Source organism: Myxocyprinus asiaticus, chromosome 15 (assembly GCF_019703515.2).
Source record: "Myxocyprinus asiaticus isolate MX2 ecotype Aquarium Trade chromosome 15, UBuf_Myxa_2, whole genome shotgun sequence".
Classification (NCBI taxonomy): Eukaryota; Metazoa; Chordata; class Actinopteri; order Cypriniformes; family Catostomidae; genus Myxocyprinus; species Myxocyprinus asiaticus.
Genome location: NC_059358.1, coordinates 25536509 through 25554480, shown reverse-complemented (window position 1 = coordinate 25554480; position 17972 = coordinate 25536509). Strand labels below are relative to the sequence as shown.

Genomic DNA, 17972 nt, shown 5'->3' with positions numbered 1-17972 from the left:
AATTGCATCTATGTGAACTTCTGCAGTTAATCCAGGATGGACTTCAAAGACATTAGTCATTAATCTTACAGTTCATACAAAATCTTTGTATAAACACTGACCTTTAACACTTACATTGTTTAATAATTTTAAACCATGACTTGCACTATACATAAGTAACATTGGCATTATATTCATGATGTTAGCCAGAGGGGAAATGGACCCCACAGTGAGCCTGGTTTTTCCCAATGTTATTTTTCTCCATTAATCAACATCTTATGGAGTTTTGTGTTCCTTGCCATAGTCGCCTTCCGCTTGCTCACTGGGGATATAAATACAATTATTATTTAATTACTTATTTTTAAACACAATTCACAATAGTATTTTATCAAACTACACAATGATGACTCTAAGACTTTACAGATATTACAGTCTCATTTTCTGTTAATGCATGATCTTCTGTAAAGCTGCTATGAAACTATGTGTGTTGTGAAAGGCGCTATACAAATAAAAATGACTTGACACACACACATATTTATGGAGCCATTATTGCATGTCATCATAGATTATAAAAGGCACTAAAAATGTCTGACAGACTATATGGCGCAGACACACTTGCTGTGATTGCGCTGTTCATTTTTAATTAAACTTTCTTTAGGATTTTTTTTCACAGGGTTAGCACCCAGAGTGATTATTTATGTGTGAAATAGTAATGGTATAAAAGTGATGTGTATGAATTCATGATGTGTAATAATGATGTAAAATGTAGTTTCAAAATCATGTATAATGTTGAGCTGACTTTGTGTGTGTCTTTGTGTGTGCGTGTCTATATGTGTGTGATGCTAATGTCATTTGTATGTGTTTTACAGAGCTCCATGTATTCTCTGGCATTGAAGTGTCTTATCAGCCTTTCCACCATCATCCTTCTTGGATTAATCATTGCTTACCATGCTCGAGAGGTGCAGGTAAACACACACAAACACACACACATACACACACAAGAAAAAGAAATGGTCTGCAGTGTTTCCCACTGGATTTTTGAGACTGTGGTGGGTGGACCTCAGACCCTCTAGGGGGGTCCGGGGAAATGCTCTCCTGTAAGAAAATTGTGAACATTTTAAAGTTAAATGCATCAGTCTGGTGCGCTTTGAGAGCAAAATTGAGAGGCTAAATCTATGAACAACTTTGTACTCTTGTAAACAATTTTGTGCTCTAGTAGTAATTTAATCATAAACACAATGGTTTTATAGATATGAATGGTGATGACACAGCGAAAAAAGTCACACCCACAAAGCATAAATGAGTTTAACGCAGTTCACAAATGGTCAAAACACAAAATCAACTAGAGCATACATTTAAGCCAGAGCTCAACATTACATTACATTGTCCTCCGAACAAGTAAATTGGTCATTCACTTGTCCGAGTAAAAAAGTTACTTGTCTGGATTGAAAAAAGGACATTTAAGTTACATGCTCAAGTAACATGTCAAAGTTTATGTCTAAAATTATGACCGATGCCCAACCTAATAGTGTACCTATGCAATCAACTCAACAGAAATGTAAACTGCACTGGGTAGGGGAGGAGGCTTGTCATATGATAATTATTTTATGTTTTGTATGGTAGTCAAATAAAGAAAAGCCTCCATTGCCTCTTAACAGCAGAGATGCTCACACTTCTATGAAATGAGTTCTACAGTAGTCATTAGTGAAATTTGACGATTCTCAATACCAGCTTTAATACCACAAGAAATAATAACACTAACTAATTTGTTATGGAAGAATGGTTTCAAGTTCTTTAGTAATTATTCAAGACTAGTAAACAGTCAGTAATAAAATAACAATAAAAAACAGCAATGAGTAGAATAAATGAAAAATAATAGAACAAAAAAATACAAATTAAGTTTTTTTTTTTTTTTTTTTTTTTTTTTTACAGCTTTAAAAGTTTTTAACAGCAGTAGGCTATCAAGTATTCAAATAAACATTCAGAATGAAATGAAACATAAAACTACTACTGGTCTTCACTGTATGATTAAAATACATTAATACTTTTTAAAGCTACTAAATTTGCCCAGTCAAGAGCAGTGAGTGTTTTCTTGTTATGGTTGTTTGATTATTATAATGACACACAAGACAGCAGCAGGTCTATTAGCTTACATTTATACTTACAAGTCAGACATTTTAATACAAATCCGCTTTTTTTTAATCCGCTGTTTATGTCCATGTGTTTGCATGAATACCTCACCAAGACTGGCATTTTGGCGGAATTTTGAAATGTATTTGACCGTTCAGGTGCACATTAGCGCAAGCATTTTCGGAAAACGCGCATGTTCAGCACACAAACATACGCTGCCTGTCAATCAAACAGGGTGCAGCTGTTACTAAATCACAGAGAATTATTAAATTACATGCTCTTGATTACTTTCAACAGCAGAAGAAGAATATGAACTTTCTAATAAGTGACAGGCCTAGGCTATCACAAATATAGCTGGTTATTTTTTGTTTTGACGTTTTAATCAGTCTGCTTGTCCCATCGGGCAAGTGAAAGATAATTTTATTTGCCCCTTCAAAAATTCACTTGCCCTGGACAAGCGAACAAGCATTAATGTCGAGCCCTGTGAGCCATCAATGAAATGAAGCAAAAGTGGTTACCTGTGTTGAACTTGCTCCTCAGATGCTGAAAATAGTTACGTTGTCAGAGCCACTGGTCATAATGTTAACGTTAGATAATTGGTTCCAGTGTGTGCGTGCGTGTGTGTGTGTGTGTGTGTGTGTGTGTGTGTGTGTGTGTGAGAGAGCATGCGCACCTACAGCACATGTTTTCAGTTCATTATGAAACTGTGGCAAGACAAATTAGACTGTGGTGGGCCACCACATTCTAGGTAGTTAATGGGGAACACTGGGTCTGACCATATTTGTGTATTGTTAACTTACCAAACCTAACAAAAAAGTATCTAAGTACCCTGGAATTGCTTTGTTTTTTTTGACAAATACCACGGTAGTATCATGGTATTCTTTGAAGTACCTTGGAGTACCATGTAATTACCATGGTACATGAATATTGTTATCATTCAGTACAATGGCATATACTATAAATATATTTTTGGCTACTTTCACACCGCAGCAGAATTTGACCCAAATTAGATTTTCTACTTAAATCTGATTGATTTTTTTTGCAAGGTTCTTCACATGACATTTTAAATGTAGCCCATATCAGGTACTAGTCTGCATAACCGATGCTGCTAAACTGACCCCCATGCATACAGCACTCTCAGAGTACGCGTATAACAAACCACGGCATGTTCATCATTATAATATGAATAACAAATTAAACTGCATTAAAAATTTAATTAGGGGCACTTAATTATATAGCTAATAATATTTCAGCAAGTGATGGAGAAAGACCGTCTTGATGGATAAAGTATTTTTAAATAAAGTAAATTTGCCTTTGTATGGTCCAATTTAATTATCATCGAAGCTCAAGGGTGTAATATTACTTAAAGGCATAGTTCAGCCAAAAATGAAAATTATCTTATCATTTATTCACTCTCATGTCATCCCAGATGTGTATGACTTTCTTTCTTCAGAAGAACACAAATTAAGATTTTTAGAAGAATATCTCAGCTCTGTTGGTCCTATCTTGCTTTCAAAATTTCTCTGTTTTTGATGTTTTTAGCATGATGTTTACTTTACCCCCCTTTCCCTATAAGTGTGGCATAATGAACAGATGAGCAGTGTTGTTTTAGGCCGTGCCCTCAGCAAGAGCATGTGCTCATTAGCATTATGCTAATAGGGGGTTAGCGCTGTAAAGTCACTCACATCTGCTCTGTATCGCTTAGTGTGTCAGAGAACCACAAACACACTCTCTCTCAAACACTCAAACACATAAGACTATACTTACAATCTTCAGACTCCTTTGAAACTCCCCGCCTTTCTCTCTCATGTGCAAATTTTTTTTGGTACATTTAACAGATATTTTTGGGGCTGTTTGTGTCTGTCCTAACCAGGCGAGATGCAGTTAAGCGAGAAGTCATAAAAGCAATTTCTTCCATTTAATCTTAAGTATGGAATTTGATTTCATTTTGATCAAAATCTCCCTCCTCATAACTGTTCAACATGATTACAATGGAAATCGACAATTGCCTGAAATTAACCCCCTACAGCTGAATAACTAACCACCCCACCCCAAACCCATTAGACAGTTTTACATCAATTAAAATGTGTTCACCTTTCTCTGTGGCACTAATGATAGCAAGACATGGGTTCTGGTCCCACGGAATTTGCATTTTTGCTCTTATTTTTACTCCACTGATGGTTAGGTTTATGGTTGGGATCTGGGTTTGGGAGTAGGGTTAATAAAATATGCATTCTCATTGACCGTATTACATCATTTACAACTAAAAATACAACTCGCTTTTGGCGCCATCCACCATCAATTTTAGTTCAACATTTTGACCTTTAGTGTGGACAGAGAAATTGCTTGTCACTGGAGACTTGCCACATGGTATCTAGTCAAGACACAGTATAAGAGTCGTTTTGTGAGGGTTTGTCAGTTACTTAAAAAAGGGGCATGTGTCTTTTATCAGTGAATAGCTACATGAAAAATCCACTGCATCTTCAACAGAAGTCTAATCACACACACAGTACTAATGGTATTTTTCTTTTTTATCCCCATCTCCTCACTGAAACCATTTTGCATTTTGAGATTTCATTTTTAGTACATTTAATTAAGCCTTTAAGCTGTGGTTCCCGCATTGCAGGAGATTTCAGGTTATACTATCCTTGTGGTGACATTTGATACCCATAATGTAGGTAAAATAGGACCCACAAACACGTGACTTCCATACTCTAAACACAGATAGAAAGTTAAAGAGGCAGCAAGAAAGAAAGTAAATGATATGAAATTAAATGGTGAACATTAATGTCCCTCAAATTAAATAATGTAATAAAGATGGAGTTAACTTAACTCGCTCACTGTAAATTGACCCTGTATAATTCCTTAATACACATTCTTGGTTACATGTTTTTGTGAACAATTCATCAGTTCACACTATTCCCAAAAAAAAATAAACAAAAAATTATTTGTAATCCTTCATCAAATTGGAATAACTTTCACCGTCTTTGAAGCGTCTTCACTTTTCGGCTGACGATACCAACTACGTTACCTATTTCTACCTCTCCCTTCCTCCCACATGTCTCCATTCCAGTATGTAGCGCTACTTTCCATGATCCAATCAATTCTTGATGGATAAACTCAAGTCCCGCTTAGTTTACAAATTTTTTTATTGAATATTGTTTCACTCAAAAGTACATTATGGAAGTCAAATGGGTTGCAGACATTTCATCATGTTGACTTTAAGCCTACAATTTAGCCCTCGTATGAACTGTGGAACTAGCACATGTGTGGTGTGTGTTCCATTTAACAGTGAAATCAGTTCACACATTTATGTAACAGAGTATTACAAGCTCACACATGCAAACAGTCATACATATTTGGGATGGCATGAGGGTGAGTAAATTATGAGAGAATTTTCAATTTGGGGTGGACTATCCCTTTAAGCCTCTTCCTCTCTTTCTTTCTCCTTCTCTCTCTGCTCAACTCATTTCATTGTGTGCTTTCTCTCACACTGTGTTATTTTTTACACCCATTCCCTACGCTCTGCCTGCATCACCCTCTGGCTTTCTGCTCTTTATATCTGTCTGTCTCTATTTTGCCCTTAGATGTTATGTTGCTGCCCTCTCTCTCTCTCTCTTTCTTTTTCTTTCTTTCTTTCTCATGTTAGATTTTTACCTTCATTCAACCTTCCCGTGCTCCCTCTGTGAGTCTGTGAATTGTTTGACTGCTTCAGGCACTTTTAAGCTGCCGTTGATACACACACACTCACACACACACACACACACACACACACACCTATATTATAGCCCTCGCACTAGTTTTGTTCCAACTTTTTTAGACAATATGTGTTTAGAAGTGAGTGTTACAGTATGTTTATGTTTGTTGTAATGAGTGTTTTCCATTCATTTAGCTGGATTGAGAAGATTCTTATGTACAGTTAGGCCTGTGTGCATGTTTCACTTGTGATGAGACTCCCTTCCTATGTGTCAGACTCCAACAGCTCTTTCCTAGACCGAGACTGTGAGTGTGTGTGTGTTTGTTTCCCGTGTGTGTTTGTGTGTGTTCAACGTGGTTTAAAGGAGATAAAAATATGCGGTGGGTTGGTGTTGATTAGGCATCTTTTGAGTATCACTTTAAAATCAGAGAGAGAGAGAGAGAGAGAGAGAGAGAGAATAAATAGAGTAGAATTAGTATTCCCTTGTCCCTCTTTAGCCATTTATTCCCAAATCAGTATTACAAAGCTACCAATCTAAAACTGTATACAAATGACAAAATCTGACTCCTTAAAGGTGCAATATGTAACAATTTTCATGTAATATTTGCCTTTTTTTTTGCCAATGTGTGAACGGCTTGTAACGCAACTTCAAAAATGAGCCCTTCCCGGACTTCCTAGGTTGCCTATTAAAGCCTGTAGACTGATTTTCATGCGAAGGGAGCGGGTCGCTTTTGCCAGGAAAATCCAAAGGATGTGACGTTTATGCGCGCTCCCGAGAGCCTTGCCTCAGACAGTAATCGCTTCTCTTCCACTATTCAACAGTGACAACAAACTGCAACACTAGGTAATGTTATCTTAGAGATGGAATCCAGCAAACGTCCAGCTCCCAGCACAACACTGACTCCTACACAAACTCCAAGTAAGCCAAAAAAAAAAACATTTATCTACTGAATCCAGTCTGGTTAAGCGGGAACGTGATCGTGGTCAAGCGAAAACTAGAGTAAACATCGGCAGGGCATTTGATTCCTGGAGGAACCTTTGTTCGGTTTTGGGGATCAAAACTGACCCTTAATTGACATTCTTCTTATTGGACAGATAAGCTTACATAACTTCAAAGCATGTGAAATATAGTGCCATAAGGATTGATCTGTGTAATTTTAGCTAACTTGATCTTGCCTGCTAACGCTGACGAATTGCAAGCTACCTTGCTTTGTAACTTTCAAATAATTTCAACGATCTTCTCTTTATACTAAAAGTCATACACATGACACATACATAAACAATGTTAATCTGTAATTATTCAGCAAGGTAAACTACAATAACACCTGAAATGAATGCTAGACAATTTTCAAGATAATGCAAAAAGACGCATTCATTAGTGTAACGTAACTTGGTTATACAGAAAATATATACATTCTATTATTATAAAACAATAGCGCATCGATATTCCATATCAGATGGAATCACATCAATACTGAATTGTCAACATATAATGTACAGTTTATTTTATAAACAGCTACTGTCATCATCCACCAAATTTAGCTAACAGCTATTGATAAAGCTGGCTAGCTAACTAATGCCAACATAGGCTATCGTATAAATGCAGTCAATGTATCATGCAAAGAAAAATTATTACCTACAGTCTCGCATAGCCAGACCTATATCCACACTTTGTTTTAGCCCTGTTCCAGCACTGGAGAGTCAAATATAATATATAGTCTCAAAGTTTGTAGTAAAACAATCATAACTGTGTAATTTTAATGATTTTACCTCATCTGTCAGCATGATGCCGGTGAATCACATTCAGCCTATTTGTATGTTACGTAATTGTTTTGGTCGATGCTCGCGTCCCTATGGAGTGTGTGCACGAGCGCGAGCACGAGCAACAGGTAGCTGGCTGCAGTTCACTTAATGGCCACAGGTGTCATTAATAACAAGGGTTTCTGAATCTTACATACTGTCATGAATCCCGCCTCTGTAGTTCCTCCCGCTCGCCACCAGAGGGCTCCATCACCCGAGTATTGACTTTAACTCTCTGAACTCCATTATCCCCATACCTGGCACTGATTACCTGCTCACCTGTTTCTCATTAATCAGCTATTTAAGACTCACTCTCACTCCCTGTCAGGGCAAAGTCTTGTTTTGCCCTGGCTGACATTTCTGAGCATTCTCTGAGTTTGTTACATTACCCGTGTATGATCCTGGACTGTTTACCCTGTTTTGACCCGTTGCTGTTTGCCTACTTTTGCTGCCTTGTTTACCTGGATATAACCTGTGATTGTCTGCTGCCTGCCCTGACCTCTTGCCTGTTTATTAACTACCTCTCTGGACTACCTTGGATGTTACTGTTGCTGGTGATTGACCCCTGCCTGTCTGTATTATTACATTAACTGGTATTAAAACTGCACATGGATCTCGACTCCGCTGACTCATCATTACACACACTGCACCTTTAAAGGTGCTTTTTTCTCATTAAAAAAGTTTTACTCCTAAAAAAATGAATTGTGATTTTGAAATATATGTATAAAATCATGATCACTCACATGAGATTAAAACTACAGTCATATCAGTAACTTTATAAAAGCTGTTTTAATCTACATGGAGAGGGTTTCCTCATATGGGCTGCCATGTTAGGATCACATGACCAGCCAAAAACTACTTGCTTAATCTCAGTAACCACCCTGTTTTTATGCGTACACTCATGGATTAAAGTAATCATGACTGACAGTGAATAGTGTATTTCAACAATGGCATCTGAAACTGAAAAATATTGATTTTGAATGGCGCTACATCCAGGCCCCTAGGTGTCAGTGTAAGTCCAAACAACATACAAACGATTCCTGAGAGTGCACCTATAAGGGCACCGTGAATTGTTTTGTTTTATTTTGTGGCTTTTTGTACATGTCTATTAGCTTCGAAGCCATCTAATTCTGGTAAACTCCTAAAAGCTGACAAAAGTAACTTTCAGCAGATTTACACATTTAAATTTACTATATCTTCTGGGAAAACAGACCAAAAATGTTGATGACTCATGTTGCACTACACTGATTTTTTTTGTCCAATCAAATGTTCTCTAGGATGAGAATGTCAGTAACAAATCATAGTTCATGGCTGTGATGTAACTAAAGCCTATTGGCTATTTTAAAAAAGGAAAAGGCTCTTCGAAATATCCCACCCAAACTTCCTGTTGCCAGAGGAAATGCTTTAACAAAGGACAGAGAACTGCCTTTGTCAAGCCATTTCATTGGCTCTTTAATTCCTGTAAAATACACAGACTTGAGTGAATCTATCAATGGATCAATTTTATTTGTATTTGCAATTCAGCAAAATTCAACTTCACTGAAGAGCAGTAAAGTCTCTGCATGTTTACAATTACTGTGCATTTAATAGTTTGCCAGTATGGTTGAAAGGCCGTCTAAGGTATTGTTTGAACTCAAGTGTATGTGTTAATGTGAGAGTGCATTAATTACCCAGAGTGAACAGGCCCTTTATCCTTGGCTAAAGTTTGTGTACTGCTTGGCCCTTGGAAGAGCCATATTAAAAATGATTCATAGCTGTGCTGCTTTTGCTAAGACCCATTAAAAAAAATTGGTGAATCACCAGCATTACTTGAAGCCAATTTAATAATTATCTTTAGTTCAAGGTTGGATTGATTCTGGAAATGTTTTGCTTGAGTGGTTTTTGTGATGAGCTTTAAGCTGTTTGGTCCCTAGAGACTTAACATGCAGTACAGCTGAGTTCATGTATTAGGTTCCTGACACAACAAAATAATAAATTATTGTATTCATGAGGAATTTTGCAGGTAGTTAATAAATAAAATTTTGTGTGCCTAAATGTATCATGGGGGCGTGGTTGTGCGTCCGTCGAGGGAGAGAGAGAGCGGAAAGGGTGCATACTCCTGAGCCAAATTATGACTAACACCTGACTCTAATTGTAGTGAGATTGGGGAGAGCGGCATAAAAGGACGATGCCAGTGCCAGATCGAGAGAGAGAGCCAGAGATCTAGAGTCCCGCTTAGTTGGTGTGTTAATGTGAAGCTAAAGAGTTAATGTAAAGCTAATGAGATACTGTGAAGCTATAAGCTCAGAAAGTTGACAATTAAAAAGTCTTACCTGAGACCGAAGAAACCCGGTTCCCTGTGTCCTCCTCTCCCTGTGTGAAGCTTTGTTACACCATAGTTTCCACCAAATTTTGCAAATATGGTGTTTTGGTAGTTGACATGACATGTCAAGCAGTTACAGAAATGCCCTGCAGAGTGACATGCTATTGTTAATCTAAAACAATTTTTACATTATTTTATAATTATCATGCATGGAGTTTTTATGATCTCATATTAATTGAGAGACTATATGGAATATTTACACCTTTAAAAATTAATTTGTCACTATCTAGGTGAACTGCAAAAGCTAAAAGGGGATTAAAAAAATAATACACATTCTCTTTTACATTAAGAAGTGTATTATTAGCATAACTATTTGAGTGAAAAGTTGAATCAGACAATTTACATGGATAGCATAATGTCAGAATTTTTTAGGATGCCCACCTTTTTTAATGCACTTGAGCTGGCATGAAGTCCACGTTTGTGCAAAACCTGAAGTTCCCTATCTGTCACTCACTCGACGTTGTGTCGATGTAGTGACACTAGGGGTCGCCCTTGGGAGCCCCAAACACCTCTGATCATTGAGAAAAGGCCAATGGAAATTGGCGAGTGGATTTTGCATGCGACTCCCCCGGGCATACAGGTATAAAAGGAGCTGGCTCGCAACCACTCATTCAAATTTTTTCTTCGGAGCCAAGCGGTTGTGTTTCAGCGAGCTGAATTTCTCTGCCAGTCCATTCACCTCTGCCTGCTGTTGGATTTATGGCGCATTACAGCGGTTTCTCCCCCTCGTGCACCGATTGAGTGCAGAGAACGCCCCTGGGCGCTTCGACAGCCTAAAAGAGTATATTTTCTCTAAAAGAGTGGCATTGACAGAGAGCATCTTTTTAAAGATGACTTTCCGTCTGTGTATATTTCCTGGTTGCGGTCGTTACCTCCCCGCCTCTGAGGGTCATGATCACTGCCTCGCGTGTCTGGGCTCAGACACGCTGAGACAGTGCTCATGGATGGCTCATACTCTCACTGTGAGAGCATGACCATGGCAACGTTGCGGTCGCGGCTTTCCTTCTTAAAGGGAAAAGCCACTCCAGCCACTCCCAGCCCTGGTCCTTCAACCTACGAGTATGAGGCCACATCAGTTAGCGCTGGGGGCGATATGGGGACCCCAATGGGAGCCGTTCCACCTGGTAACCTCCCACGGACCTCCCATTCCCCAGTACGCTTGTTTGCCCTGGTTGAGTTCTGGGATGAGATCAGCAGCTCACCTCAGGGCGAGTTCGCGGTCTCATTCGGGGCTCGTGAAGAGGATGAGCTCTCGATCGCAGCATCGGAGAGCGGGCTGGTCCAGTCTGACATTGAGGACTCGGCTGGGCCCCCACCTTCGGGTGCAGTCGCCCAGTTTGAGGCCAACGCGTAGTTGGCGGCCATGCTTGCCCGGGCGGCTGTGAGCGTCAGGCTGGAGTGGGACCCTCCACCCTGCCCTGAACCCCGCCCTGGTCCCATTCTTCCCGGAGGTGCATGAGGAGCTCACGAAATCGTGGCAGGCATCTTTCACTGCCCGAACCCGATCTCTGAGCTCCTCCGCTCTCACTACCCTCAATGGTGGGGCTGCTGGGGGGTACTCAGTGATTCCCCAACTGGGCAAGTCGGTTGTGGTGCACCAGTGCCTGCAACACGCCGCCACCTGGTGGAACCGACCGAGACTCCCGTCCAGGGCCTGTAAGTTCACGTCGTCACTGGCGACTAAGGCTTGCAGTGCTGCTGGACAGGCCGCCTCTGCTCTGCACACCATGGCTCTCCTGCAGGTGCACCAAGACAAGGCGCTGAGAGAACTGCACGAGGGTAGTTCTGACCCGGGACTGATGCAGGAGCTGCACTCGAACACCTTGGTGGTCCAGGAGTGCCACCTATGGCTCAACTTGGTCGAGATGAGGGAGGCTGACAAGGTACGGTTCCTTGACGCCCCCATCTCCCAGGTTGGCCAATTCGGTGACACCGTCGAGGACTTTGGCCAGCAGTTCTCACCAGTTAAGAAGCAGACAGAGGCCATCGAACACATCCTGCCCTGGCGTGGATCAAGATCCCACAACTCGTCTGCTCGTCACCAGGGGCGTCCCCCTGCAGCAATGACACCGGCTCTGCCACAGCCCCGGCCCTGGCATAGAGCCCCCCGCAGGATGTAGATGCCCCCGTCTCACGGCCTGCCACCAAGAACCCTAGGAAGGCTTCTAAGTGCCCCTGAGATGGGCGACCCAGGGACATGGAGACCCGCTAGAGGCCTGGAGGTGGTGAACAGACCACTCCATCCCCGGAGGGCTGGGAGAAGAATCTTTTGTTGCCTTTCGCCGCATGCCCGAGGGGCTGCAGTACCTACATTTTCAAAAAAAGAGCAGTTTCCTCATTCCCTGGGTCACACACCTGGTGTTTACAGCCATGGCTATCACGATCGCCGGGCCCCCCGCCCCTGCGCACCCAGCTGCGGCACTCACACACCCACGCCCAGGCAGTTGTGACGGATCATGGTTCCCCTCCTCCCCCGTTGCTGACCGGTCCTATGGTGGGTACCCGGAGTGAGGTAAGTGCTTTGATGTCTCCAGACTCAGCAGAGCCACGAGCTTGGGATCCGAGCCCCCTCAACATGGCGCCTCCTGCTCCGCCCTGCCACGAGGCCCCACCCGCAGGTATGTCAGATGCGATTGTCCCCTTGGGTCCCTCGCCCAGAGGTTGGAGGCGTGGCTAGCACTCTCCAACCCATCGCGATGGCTGGCCAGGACCATCCAACTCGGCTTTGTGATTCAGTTCGCCAGGCGCCCGCCCGGGTTCAGCGGCGTCCATTTCGCCTCATTGAAGGGCGAGAATGCTGCTGCCCTGCGTGCAGAGATCACGACCCTTCTGTGGAAAGATGCGATAGAGCCTGTCCCTCCAGCCGAGATGAAGAAAGGTTTCTACAGCCTCTACTTCATTGTACCAAAGAAAGGCGGTGGGTTGCGGCCAATCTTGGAACTGCAAGTACTGAAACAGGCCTTGCACAGACTCCCGTTCAAGATGCTGATGCAGGAACGCATTTTGGTGAGCGTCCGGCATCAAGATTGGTTCGCGGTGGTAGACCTGAAGGACACGTATTTCCACGTCTCCGTTTTGCCTCGGCACAGGCCCTTTCTGCGGTTCGCCTTCGAGGGCCGGGCAAACCAGCACAAGGTCCTCCCCTTCGGTCTGTCCCTGTCGCCTGGCGTCTTCACAGAAGTCGCAGAGGCAGCCCTTGCCCCGTTAAGGGAAGTGGGCATCCGTATCCTCAATTATCTCGACAACTGGCTGATTCTAGCTCACTCTTGAGACATGTTGTGTGGTCCAGGGACCTGGTGCTCAGGCACCTCAGCCAGTTGGGTCTTCAGGTCAATTGGGAAAAGAGCAAGCTCTCCCCAGTTCAGAGCATCTCTTTTCTCGGGATGAGTTAGACTCAGTCTCTATGATGTCGCGCCTCACGAGCGAGCGCACGCAGTCGGTGCTGAACTTCCTGAAGTCGTTCAGGCAGAGAACGGCGGTCCCACTGAAGCAATTTCAAAGGCTCCTGGGGCATATGGCGTCCTCGGCGGTGGTTCGGCGGGGTTGATGCATATGAGACCCCTCCAGCACTGACTTAAGACTTGAGTCCCGAGATGGGCATGGTGCCACGGCACACATCGCGTGGTCATCATGCCGATCTGCCACCACTTGCTCAGCCCTTGGATGGACCTTGCAGGGGTCCCCTTAGTGCAAGTACGACAGACGTTTCAGAGCGTGGCTGGGGTGCCGTGTGCAATGGGCACGCAGCCGTGGGCTCCTGGACAGGGCTGCGACTGCATTGGCATATCAACTGCCTCGAGTTGCTGCCGGTATTGCTCGCCTTGCGTAGGCTTTGGCCATTGATCCAGGGCAAGCACGTGTTGATCCGTGCCACAACACTGAACTACCCGCTGAAATAGCCGGGACCCTGTCTCGGCTCCTCAGCACAAAACCTGAATGAGTGGTTGCGAGCCAGCTCCTTTTATACCTGTATGTCTGGGGGAGTGGCATGCAAATTCCACTCGCCAATTCCCATTGGCCTTTTTCAAAGATCAGAGGTGTTTGGGGCTCCCAAGGGCGACCCCTAGTGTCACTACATCGACACAACGTCTCGTTCCCTCCATCAGGGAATGGAGGTTATGAAAGTAACCAAGATGTTCCAATGAGCGTCTTGTGTGCTTCGATGAAAGCAAGGATATTTGATTTTTTGCACAGTTAACATGCTCAAAATTCCAAGTTTGCATATTTGATTAGTGACCTGGAAATAGAATCTTATAGATTTTAAGTCATAATATTTATTTGTTTTCAAATTTTCAAAATTCTAAAATGTTCTGTTTATTTCTATCAGAAAGACTCGGAACAGCATAGCATAATGGGAATGACAATTTATTAATGAACAATAAAATAATAAAGTAAAGTCTGGCATAAGCCCCTGTCTGACGGTCCAGTGAAAAGATTACAATGCTATGAGGAAAAGAGGGAGGGGAGCATCGTTTATGATGGGGGTTGGGGGAGCATTGTTTGTGCAATACCTTTGAAAAGGATAGCAATGCCATGAGGAAAAAGGGAGGGGAGCATCGGTTGTGATGTTTGATGCATTAGAGCCCTGACTTGGGTGAGCATTTGGTTGTGCAATACCCTTGACAAGAGTAACCACACTTATGATATATATGAGCCCTGAATTTGGCGAACATTTGGTTGTGCAATACCCTTGAAAAGAGTAACCAATGTTTATGACACATGAAAGGGAGGGGGACATTGGTTGTGCAATACCCTTGAAAAGAGTAACCAATGCTATATTTAAGCCCTGAGTTGGGCGAGCATTTGATTGTGCAATATCCTTGAAAGGATAACCAAATCTTATGATACATGAAGGGATGGAGGGCATTGGTTGTGCAATACCCTTGAAAAGAGTAACCAATGCTTGTAATGCTTTTCGTATCTGCTTTGCAAGAAACGCTAATCCGGCACGGTTCTAACCAAGAGTGAACAAATCTTGCTTACATGCTGCTAAATGTAAGCTGCCCTGACCGCAAATATATTTACAGTGAAAGGAGCGGAGAGCAAAATGCATTGGTAACTTCAAAATAATAATGCGTTTTGGCAAACATAGTTGTAGAAATAACATCGAAAGCATTATGAGGAAGCTTATGTCTTTCCAGCAGATATGGAAAATTAACTGTAGCAGAACTGAAATAATGAGCTTTTGAAATTTGAACACTGAAAAAACTAATCCGGCACAGGTTTATCCAATGAGTAAACAAAACCTTACTTACTTGCTACTAAATGTAACTCCCCCTACCACGAGCACATTAAAAGTGAACAGAGCAAAGACTGAAATGCACTGATACTTAAAATACAATTTTATGTAGTTAGACTAACATAGTTGTTAAACTCAGTAATGAGTTTTGAAATTTGTAACATTGATAAAGCCCCAATCTTTAGAAAGTCCCCATTGATTGAAACATGGTCTGAACAGTGATAAAAGAATAAATCAGAATCAGAATCAGCTTTATTGCCAAGTATGCTTACACATACAAGGAATTTGTCTTGGTGACAGGAGCTTCCAGTGTACAACAATACAAAAACAATACAAAAACAGCAGCAAGACATAGATGATAATAAAAAATTATTATACACATACGTACAGACACACACATACATACATACATACATACACACATACACATACGTAGTGCAAATCTAATACAAATCTGTTATGTACAGTGCCAAATACAAATCTGTTATGTACAGTGCAAATGTTTTTTTTTTCAGAGGAATGAAATGGCAGAAGAGGTTGGATGTGTTGGATAAATATAAAAAAGACTAAACTGTGTATTGCACATAGTTATTGCTCAATGGGGCAATATAACTGTTCATGAGATGGATAGCCTGAGGGAAAAAACTGTTCCTGTGCCTGATGGTTCTGGTGCTCAGAGCTCTGAAGCATCGGCCAGAAGGCAACAGTTCAAAAAGGTAGTTGGTTGGGTGAATGGGGTCCAGAGTGATTTTTCCAGCCTTTGTCCTCAATCTGGAAGTGTATAGTTCTTGAAGGGGGGTCAGGGGGCAACCAATAATCCTCTCAGCAGTCCGAATTGTCCTTTGTAGTCTTCTGATGTCTGATTTCATAGCTGAACCAAACCAGACGGTTATTGAAGTGCAGAGGACAGACTCAATGATCGCTGAGTAGAACTGTATCAGCAGCGCCTGTGGCAGGTTGAACTTCCTCAGCTGGAGAAGGAAGTACAACCTCTGCTGGGCCTTTTTCACAATGGAGTCAATGTGTGTCTCCCACTTCAGATCCTGTGAGATGGTAGTGCCCAGGAAACTGAATGACTCCACTGCTGCCACAGTGCTGTTTAGAATGGTGTGGGGGGTCAGTGTTGGGTTGTTCCTCCTAAAGTCCACAATGATCTCCACCGTTTTGAGCGTGTTCAGCTCAAGGTTGTTTTGACTGCACCAGACAGCCAGCTGTTCAACCTCCCTTCTGTATGCAGACTCATCATCATCTCGGATGAGGCTGATGACAGTGGTGTCATCTGCAAACTTCAGGAGCTTGACAGAGGGGTCCTTGGTGATGCAGTCATTGGTGTAAAGGGAGAAGAGTAGTGGGGAGAGCACACATTCCTGGTGGGCAACAGTGCTGATTGTACAGGTGCTGGAAGTGAATTTCCCCTGTCTCACAAGCTGCTGCCTGTCTGTCAGAAAGCTGGTAATCCACTGACAGACAGACGTGGGACCAGAGAGTTGGTGTAATTTATTCTGGAGTATAGCTGTGATGATGATGTTGAAAGCCAAACTGAAGTCCCTGGTCTGTTCAGATGTTGCAGGATATGATGCAATCCCATGTTGACTGCATCATCCACAAACCTGTTTGCTCGATAAGCAAATTAAAGGGGATCTAGAAAGTGTCCAGTGATGTTCTTCAGGTGGGCCAACACCAGTCTCTCAAATTATTTCATGACCACAGACATCAGGGCGACAGGTCTGTAGTCATTAAGTCCTTTGATTTTTGGTTTCTTTGGGACAGGAATAATGATTGAGTGTTTGAAGCAGCATGGGACTTCACACTGCTCCAGTGATCTATTGAAGATCTGTGTGAAGATGGGTGCCAGCTGGTTAGCACAGGGTCGAAGACACGCTGGTGAGACGCCATCTGGGCCTGAAGCCTTCCTCGTCTTTTGTTTCCGAAAGACGCGGCTCACATCATCTTCACAGATCTTAAGTGCAGGTTGAGTAGCAGGAGGGGGGAGGAGGGGGGTTGCAGGAGGTGTTGGTGTTTGTGTGAAGTGAAGGTCAGAGTGGGTGTGGGGTGTGAGATTGGGCCTTTCAAACCTGCAGTAGAACACATTCAGGTCATCAGCCAGTTGTTGGTCCACCACAGGGTTGGGGGTAGGAGTCTTGTAATTTGTGATTTGTTTCATGCCACTCCACACTGATGCAGGGTCATTAGCTGAAAACTTGTTTTTCAGCTTCTCAGAGTATCTTCTTTTAGCCACACTGATTTCCTTGTTCAGTGTGTTCCTGGCCTGATTGTACAAGACTTTATCCCCACCTCTGTAAGCATCCTCTTTGGCCTGACGAAGCTGCCTGAGCTCTGCTGTAAACCACGGTTTGTCGTTGTTGAACTTTAAATAAGTCCTAGTAGGAATGCACATATCCTCACAGAAACTGATATATGATGTAACAGTATCTGTGAGCTCGTTCAGGTCTGTGGCTGCAGCCTCAAAAACACTCCAATCCGTGCAATCAAAGCAGGCTTGTAGTTCCCGCTCTGCTTCATTGGTCCATCTCTTTATAGTCCTTACTACTGGCTTGGTTGATTTTAATTTCTGCCTGTAGGTTGGAAGAAGATGAACCAGACAGTGATCAGAGAGTCCCAAAGCTGCTCTAGGGACAGAGCGATATGCATCCTTTATTGTTGTGTAACAATGATCCAGTATGTTCCTGTCTCTGGTGGGGCATGTAATGTGCTGTTTGTATTTGGGCAGTTCACGTGTGAGATTTGCTTTGTTAAAATCCCCA

At 42.5% G+C, this 17972-nt stretch overlaps 1 protein-coding gene across 2 annotated transcripts in view; it reads left to right on the top strand.

Moving 5' to 3' along the window:
• The window catches only part of LOC127453280 (small conductance calcium-activated potassium channel protein 3-like), a 116031-nt gene that overhangs the window by 46173 nt on the left and 51886 nt on the right, over nt 1–17972 (top strand). For both annotated transcript variants that reach the window (XM_051719527.1, XM_051719528.1), the window contains one exon: nt 849–944. In XM_051719527.1, the coding sequence (XP_051575487.1) occupies nt 849–944 (96 nt within the window). The remainder of the gene's footprint in view (nt 1–848; nt 945–17972) is intronic.